The sequence below is a fragment of the Nannospalax galili genome, unplaced genomic scaffold (genome assembly GCF_000622305.1).
Source record: "Nannospalax galili isolate Female #2095 unplaced genomic scaffold, S.galili_v1.0 scaffold383, whole genome shotgun sequence".
NCBI classification, from domain to species: domain Eukaryota; kingdom Metazoa; phylum Chordata; class Mammalia; order Rodentia; family Spalacidae; genus Nannospalax; species Nannospalax galili.
The window spans coordinates 4,226,668-4,235,791 of NW_008351346.1; the positions used below are offsets into that span (position 1 = coordinate 4,226,668).

At 43.5% G+C, this 9,124-nt stretch overlaps 1 protein-coding gene across 1 annotated transcript in view; it reads left to right on the forward strand.

The window, feature by feature from the left end:
* The first annotated feature begins 174 nt into the window (after positions 1–174).
* Dusp27 (dual specificity phosphatase 27, atypical) overlaps positions 175–9,124 on the forward strand; it is a 36,460-nt gene continuing 27,510 nt past the window's right edge. The window contains exons 1-2 of the mRNA XM_008848254.3: positions 175–257; positions 834–959. Coding sequence (XP_008846476.1) covers positions 850–959 — 110 coding nt within the window. The 5' untranslated portion in view covers positions 175–257; positions 834–849. The remainder of the gene's footprint in view (positions 258–833; positions 960–9,124) is intronic.

Genomic DNA, 9,124 nt, shown 5'->3' on the forward strand with positions numbered 1-9,124 from the left:
TGAGAATGGGCCAGGAGGGAAAGAGTTAAATGAAGCCTGCTTTCCAGGCTGAGTCCAGACCCTGCATTCCTTCCTCCCAGAGATCTGCCAGCCTATGGGGCCAGAGGCTAAATTTAGAGTGGCTAAGGTTTCTTGTTAACAGCTGGCCCCTCGGAGTAGAAGCTCTGAAGAGAGAAGAAAGCTTGGTCTCTCACTAGTCGGAGCTTCTGGTCATTTTACTGAGGCCCTTGTTGTTGGTGTGGATATACAGGCCCACAGTGAGTATGCTCTCCCCTAGCCTAGCTTGGTGGGTTAGGACTTAATAGCAACTGGGTGGCAGCTCTCCCCACAGCCTCAGGCCCCAACCATGGCATGTGGAACCAGTTTCCAGGGACTTAATAGGCTATCCGATGGCACTTACACTGAAGGCCGTGGCTTTGTTAGATTCACCGAAGGGGCCTGCTGCCCTGCCCAGTGAAGATAAAATGTATGAACATTAGTATAGATGGGAAGAGGTTCATTTTAGTCTGGGGACTTCACTGTCCTTTAACCTCTTCAGCTGTGGTTATGGCAAACCTCTGCTTCCTCCTGCTGCCTCTTTGCCAGTATCTGTGAAAGGAGCCAAGTTGTCACTACTCAAATATTGTGTTACTTCATGGTATCCAGTTAATGATAGCTGAGCTGGTCTTATTGGTTTCTCTTTGGGTCCTTTACCCACTGGAACATTAGCATGGGGTGGCCTCCCCATTCCCAATTCACTAAGGTGACATTGGCAACACACCCCCTCCTCCCAACAAAGCCACTAGGGAACTGAGTCTGAGTTCCTAACCACCCTTTTCTTGTCAAACTGACAGAGCCTGAAAGGCTGTCATGGCGACTGGAGGAGACCCAGAGGAGGAGCAGGTAGTTCCAAGTGAGGAGGATGAAGCCGATGTGAGGGCCGTGCAGGCCCGCTACCTCCGGAGCCCTTCCCCCAGCCAGTGAGTGCACAATGCCGATCTCTACACCCCTGGGGCTGGGCTGGGGCTGGGGAAGGGACTGGGGAGCATGGTGAGGAGTGGAACCCATGGGTGCACAGCCACCCGCAGGCACACTCAGCAAACATTCCTGAGCACTGTTACTGTGTCGTGCCTTCTGGAGGAGGTGGGTGAGGGCTGCATTCAGGCTGAGGTGAGGATGCATGGTCACTGGTGAATCTAACTTTGGACTCCATGCTGCAGTTACTGAATAGGATTTAGGACTTTCTCACCTTGAGAGGCAATGCCACTGTCCTGTGGGGGGAACAAAGGTACTGCTGGCAGGTAGACTCCATGATGCTGTGCACTGTAACCAAGACTGCTGTGTACCCACAAACTCACTTCTTCTTCCTGGACCCATGAGTCCAGGACCTTCTCCTTCCTTGCAAGGAAGCTTGGCCTTGGTGACTTCTAGCCAATGAACTACGATCAGGAGGGAAATGGCCATTTTCAGGAAAAACCACCCAGAGAGCCTTCTGCTGTCCTCCTTTCTGCCATGATGCTACTAAGCACAGTGACTTTATAAGCCATGCTTTTAAATAGTGGGCCCAGAAATCAGTACATGCTAAGATTCTGAATCTCAGCTCAGGTACCTAAGAATTTACCAGAATGAAAAAGATACCTCCATTTGGTGTAACAGCTAGTATCACCCTGTAAGATATACAAGGCTGCCATGCCCCAACCATGCTATAATAATGCTGTAATACACAAGGCTACCTTTGCTTTATGGAAACATGGGAGAGTATGGGCCCAGCTTTTTTTCTTTTTTCTTTTTCTTTTTTTGAACTCACAGAGTTGCCTGCCTCTGCCTCCCAAGTGTTGGGATTAAAGGCATGTGCCATGAGTATGGGCCCCTCTTAAACCTCTCAACCCTGATTGTTTTTCTAAGTGGAGCCATAATGCTCTTATAAAATGCTGAATTTTGAAGGCAAGGTCTCCAAGCTCCATCAGGCCCGAGTACCTGCTCTGTAAACAATGAGCACCTGTCCTTGCTCCCATCTTATGAAAGGAGGAAAGGAAGACAGGGCAGTCATATTACCAATGAATACAGCTACTCCAGATGTGCAGAAGTCTAGTCTAACTAGGACGTGCCCCCAGAGGATCCCTCATGCCTGCCATTCTTTTGGGCCTCTAGCTCCATTCTCTGGGACTTTTCCTTGTCCACTGTCCCCCACTGCCATGTGTGAAGTGAGTGGGAGAGCATGACTTCCTTGAAAACTGACTTTGGCAGACTGTCCCATTCATGGAAAATTGGGGACTTATACCACCTCGAAGCTCATAGGTTCTTTGAAAGTATGACCCTTTCAAAAACTTGGAGTATGATCTATGTACAGAGACAGTCCTGTGTTAGTAAGCACACCTAAATTTCTTTCCTAGATTTCAGCCCTCATTTATGTCTTTCCTCTTCGACTCAGCTTAATAACAGCTATCTTCAAAGATTACCTGAAACCATAAATTTGGGTGGGAAGTGTGGGAACATTATAATTTCTAGTGTGATTGTTAGAAAGATCTGTAACAGAATGCATATCTACTGTGCAACTAATGAGGGAGGAATGCAGCAATAAAATCAGAGAGAAAGAAAGAAGGAAGGAAAGAGAAAGGGAATGGAAACAATGCGGAAAGTATAGAAAGTAACAAGGAAAAACTAGACTTTAAACTGAAATATATAATTACATTAAATTTGAATAGATTAAATATTCCAATTAAAGGGCTAAAAGTATTTGTAAAGCCCACATGCTTTGTATAATGGCAGGCTGACAAGGAGGAAACCTTGTACTATTCTGTTCCAGTTGCTCATAATTTCAAAATTTAGTGACATAAAACAAGTTAATTATATTGCTAATTATGCACCTGGAAAGGCACAGTGGAATCAGCTTGTCTCTGGTCTAGGGAGTCTGAAGCCTCAACTGGAAGGATTTGAAGACTGGGGATGACTTTATGGCTAAGGGTAGCTCAACAGCTGGGGGCTGGTGTCACAGGCATATTCATATGATTCTGTTTATGTTGTGACTCACTGGGCTGTTATTCAGAACTCCTAAGACTATCTTTCCATATAATTTCTCCATGTGGGCCACTTTGGGCTTTCACAGAGCATGACTGCTGAATTTCAAGAATGGTATCCCAAAGAGCAAGACAGAGTGTGCTGATTGTTTTTAGTACCTAGACAAGAAGTCACACAGCATCTCTTCTGCTACTCTGCTGTCAAAAAAGAAAAATCCACAGTGTTTCAAGGAAAAGCCATATAGACTCCACAGTCTATCAAAAGAATATCGAGGTCACCTTATAAAGATATAAAATTGGGTGGGAAATGTTGGGGTCATCTCAGGAAAATACAAGCTGCTGCAAGTGCAGACACAAACAGAAAACCAGCCCGTGAACCGTGTTGGTACCAGTCAAGACAGATTTTAAGATAAGCATGCTAGAGAAAAAGAAGGAAATTTCATAGTGATCAAATATTCAGTTCAACAGGAGGCATAATAATTTTAACTATCTATGACTTAATACTGTAGCTTCGAAACACATAAAGCACAAAAAAGAAAAACCTGACAGAACTGAAAAATTAAAGTTCACAATTTTAGCCAAATTAAAACAAAACAAAAAATTCCTACCTTAACAAATGATAGAATGAGGCAAATAAATCATGAATAACAGAAAGTCTATGCAAAACAAACAAAATTAACCCAATTGGCATTTATAGAATATATATACATACATACACACACACACACACATACACATATACACATATCCAACAACTTCAAGTTACACATCCTTATCATGAACACATGAGATATTTACCAAAACAGACCATGTAGTGGCTATATTTCTATCAACAAGTTTCTCTGACCATAGTTCAAGTAAGGTGCACTAGGAAAAATGTACATTTTACCAACTGTCTTCTGGTGTGATTGGGTTTCTCAGATCATTGGTTGAGGAAGCTAGTTAGTTAGTTAATTAGTTAGTTACTTAGTTCACACAAAGGTTGGGGCAGTCACTGAAATGGGAGTGGGGAGGCAGACTTTCCCAGTTTTAAATCAAGTTATTCCACTACAGGACAAAAACACTTGTTAATATTGAAGTTCCATTGGCATTTAACCCTTAGGCCTCTAGCAGCCCATCCCCCTTCCTGGGCCAGACTAGGATGAGACTGAAAGACTCTCAAGTGGAATGTGCTAAGCATCCTTAAGGCATGACCCCACATCCAGAGCAAATTTTCTGCAGGATCTCAGTGGTTCCTGCTGAATCCCACTGGTTTTTAATGTACCTATTAGTTTGTGTGGGCTCCTTCTAACTAGTTCTGACAAGCACCTATCAAATCAGCTACTCCTTTTCAAAAACCTTCATGGAAGACAAATACTTCCAGGACTATTTCTTCCCACCACATCATGGTAAAGTCAGAGGTGTGGGCTACATGTTGGTACATGTTTTCTTATATACAGCACAGGCTTTTGAGTAAGCAATCCCACTGCATTTCACAGAACCAGGCTTAAACCAACCCAGATGAATGCATGTACAGTGGGGTTTTGGGTGTCTGTGTGTGATCATATGTATGGATGCATGTGTTCATGTGTGGTGTGCACATGTGTGTGAATGCCAGAGGTCAACTTCAGGTATCATTACTTAGGCACCATCCACTTTGGTTTTGAGACAGGCTCTTTCACTGGTCTGGTTTGCTGGACAGTGAGCTCCAGCCATCTAGAGAATTAGTCCTCCCAAGAGTAGAAACTGCAAATGACAGAAACCTCCTGTCCACAAGATAAGCCCAACACAGAGGCAAAGCCACTGTCACACACTACCTGGGACCTCAGGGGAAGGGGCTGTGGAGAATGCAGCCACTCAGAGAAAGTTGGAAGTGCTGCCAACATCAGGGAGTCCTTCATTCTCCAATCTGTCCCACCATCAGTCCACCACTAGATGAATATGTAGTCATGGCTCATGGTTATGACCACAGCTCCAGCTCACAGGAGGGGATGCCAACTCCTGTTCATGGGAGGGGACCACAGCTCCAGCTGACAGGAAGGGATGACAACTCCTGTTCATGGGAGGGGACCACAGCTCCAGCTCACCAGAGGGGCCTACACACAGCTCCAACACCTGGCTTTGTTTGTGGGTTCTAGGGTGCTAACTCAGGTTCTCATGTTTCACTGACTGAATTATATGTCCCCAGTCCCATGCATGCTGTTTTTAAAAATGAAAAGACAGCTGCCAGACTGGGAGAAAATATTTTCAAATTGCATATCTGACAAAGAATTTGTACCTAGAATGTATATGTGTGTATATACATTGCTTGTTTTTCTGAGTCTGTGTTACTTCACTTAGTATAATTGTTTTTAGTTCCACCCATTTACCAGCAAATTTCATTTCTTCTTCTGATTTTGAGACAGGGTCTCCTTGTAGCCTCAGCTGCCCTGGAACTCACTATGTAGACCAGGCTGGCCTTGAACTCACAGAGATCCACCTGCCTCTGCCTCCCGAGTGCTGGGATTAAAGGCATGTGCCACCATGCCCAGCTAGAATATATTTTTAAACTCTCAAAATTCAACTTAAAAATAGACCAACGATTTGAACATATGCTTCACCAAAGGAATATATACATACACATAGATATGTATCCATATATCATCAACTAGCATGTGAAAAAAATACTCAAATCCTTAGTCATTAGAGAAATTCCTGCTAAAGTCATAATGAATCACCACTATAGATTTACTAAAACATCTGAAATTAAAAAGACTAGCCCTCCCAGATGTTTATGAGAATATGCAGTATCTGGAGCAGTCCTGTGCTAGAAATATACAGTGTAGCCATTTTATAAGTTTTCAGTTTGTTACAAAGTTAAACATGTACCTGCCTAAAGGTATACCTATATCTGTATGTTCCAGACATTCCAGATATTACCCATAAGGAAGGAAAGGTGAGTTTCATATAAAGAATGTACATGGGTGTTCATGGCAGTTTTATTCATAACAGCCCAGAATCTAGAAACAACCCAAATGTTGATCAGCAAGCGAATGAATAGCCACATTGTGGTGTCGTCATTCACAGGAATACTATGCAGCAATATGGACGGCTATCAAAATAATTACACTGAGTAAAATCGGTCAAATAAAAAAATGAGTGCATATTCTATAATTCAATTCTTATAACATTCTAGAAGTGCAAACTAAACCTCTGTAAAGACAGAGCAAATCAGCAGTTCCCTGGAGAGCACGTTCAGGGGAGGGAAAGGAATACTACACAGCATTATGAGAATGATGAGTCAAACCTTAATGGTGGTAATGATTTCCCAGATGGAAACATGCCATACTCACCCTACCAATATATACATTTTAAATACATGCAGTTTGTATATAAGTTCTGTCTCAAATAAGTCTATTTTTTAAGCCATGAAGGTAGGGGGACCTGTTGTAGGAGACAGGATGACACCACAGAAAGAGCATGAGTGGTGGTGTTAAGACCCACACCGAGTCAGATCTGCTCTTCAGCTCATTAGTCATGAGAACATGCCATGTTACCAACTGGAATGCTGGTTTTATTCAGTGGCAGAGATTAGACAATATAACACATACAAAGGCATATTACATATTTGATAAATGGTACTTCTATTCCAGTTGTCTTCCAAAGAAAAATATCCTTTCAATTAATAATGCCAATAAATTTTTATTGAACAAGAGTCAGACACATCTCAGTGAAGACACCGTATTTGTCTAATTCTTCCATAAGCAAATTCTGTATTCTCAACAACAGAGAGCATCGCTTATGGCTCTGGGTCCCCATTATGAACGTCTTCCTCAAAGCTCAATCTTTCTTGTTTAATGTCTTTAGCTAAAGGTTTGACTCTTTCTACAATTAACTGATATGCCAAGTCAGCAAATATCTCACCAACAGACTCTCAGTTCTGTCTCTTTGTTTCTTTGTTTTTTGAGACAGAGTCTTCCTAGGTAGCCTAGACTGGCCTCCGACTCACTAGCTTAGTTCCTTGGCCTCCGACGTACTGAGATTATAAGAATGCACCACCATACCCACCCAGCTGGACAGACACTTAGTTCCTTACTCGTTTCCTAGGGTTCTCAATCAAATTACAGCAAAATGTGTGCCTAAAAAGTCATAAATGTACTGTGCCACAGTTTAGGAGGCCAGAGTCTAAAGTCAAGGTCATTGTGAGCCTTGATCCTGAGGCCCTAGGGGGAACCTTCCTTGTCTCTTCCTAGCTTCTGTTTGCTATGGGAGTTTCTTGCTTTGTGTGGTAGCATTATTCCAATCTCTGTCCTCTCTTTCACCTCCTCCTTCTCTACTACCCACCCCCACCCCACCTCCCCTCTTTTTGAGACCATTCCAGCTGGCCTAGAACTCACTATGTAGACCAGGATAACCTCAGTCTCACAGATATCCATCTACCTCTGCCTCTCAAGTGCTAGGATTAAAGGCATATGCCACCACACCTGGCTCTTCATCACTTTTTGTAAAGAAGCTTATCATTGACCTTAGAACTCATCCTAATCTAGGGTGATTTCATCTCAGTGTGTAATTCATGATCCTTTTGTCATTTTTTTTTTTTTTTTTTTTTTTTTTTTTTTTGAGACAGAGTCTCCCTGTAGTTCCAGCTGTCCTGGAACTCACTATGTAGACCAGGCTGGCCTCGAACTCACAAAGATCCTCCTGCCTCTGCCTCCCAAGTGCTGGGATTAAAGGCATGTGCCACCACGCCCGGCTAATGATCCTTTTATTAAAAACACATTTGCAGGCTCTGGGAAACATATCTGGGGGTGAGGGGGATGTACCATAAACCCACCACAGCCCGAGATCCTGCCCCTAGCAGACAAGACCATTCTTTTCTGTGGAACAAGGACAGTGCTTTACACAACTTTCCCTAGTGCTCCAAACAGCCACCACCAGCTCAACAAATTGCAAATGTAGTTCTGCTGTGAAGTTGTAAAGTGTGCTTGTGGTACTGCAAGGAGTCTTCATACTTAACCTCACCTGACTCTCATCCTGTAGCCTAAGAACCTGAGTAAAGGGTTTAGACAGTGGACAGATAGGAAAGACCTACATTTCTAACTGGAGTAGACACTGGCTTCGAGCACCTCAGATTCTAAGCTAGCCTCTGGAAGCCTGTGTTAGTTATCTGTCTCCCAGGCAGGCAGATTTTTTCCCAGGGAATTCCCCAGTTAACAATGAAACATGAACTCCCTGTCCAGTGAGGACTTTGTTGGGCTTTTCTCTCACCCACAATCTCCACCTCCCAGCCACCTGAAGAAATCCAGGGGCTTGGGTGTCTACCTCTCCTCTCTTAACTCTTACCAAGTGTGCTTCCTTCACAAGTCAGAAACTAGGGCTTTCTTCTCCTCTTGATCCTGAAGATATTTTCAAGTCAAAAATCCATTTCTGCCTTGCCTTTTCAAATTTGAGTTTTTCAAGGTGTTGCTGTTGTGGGCATCTAGTCAGGCTTACTCCAAGAACAGCATTTTACCCTTAGCTTACAACTCCTCAACACTGTGGGTGTCTCTCTTTTCCTACCCTGACCCAGATCTGAGGGCCTGGCACTGGAGGGTGGGACAAGAGAGGGGCAGGAAGTATCCTTTCTGTGTGTCCTCACTGTGTTTTCTCAGAAATAGCCCCTATTAGCTGCCTTTTCTTTCTTGTATTTGTTTTCCTGTGGAGATAGTTCCACCTTGCCTCGTCACTATGCCTACACAGCAGCTTGCTAAAAATCATTTTCTGCTGCTCCTAGCCTCTCCGCTTCCTTAGTGTTTGAACTTTGTGTGTGGTCACTTCCTCTGAAGTGACTGAACACTTAGAAGCTAGAAAGAAATTAAAAACCCGGCTTTTCCCCCTAAAAGCCAAATCTAAAAGGACACCTACTACTGGGCCTCTACCTCATTGCATTTGCAAGGACTCCTTGGCAGAAGGTGATCAGCTGCAGGTGGGTCTGTTGAGGGTACCCCGCTCTACTCCATTCTGTGTCTAGACCACCTGGCAAGTGGTTTAGAGCTGTGCTATTCAAACTTTGCTGAGGTACTCTGCAGTGGAACACACCATTTATATCTCAATTCAGTGTATGCACTATATATAAAATTTAGTTTTCCTAAACTACCCTTATTCTTACACTAAATGGTGCGTTCCTCCCT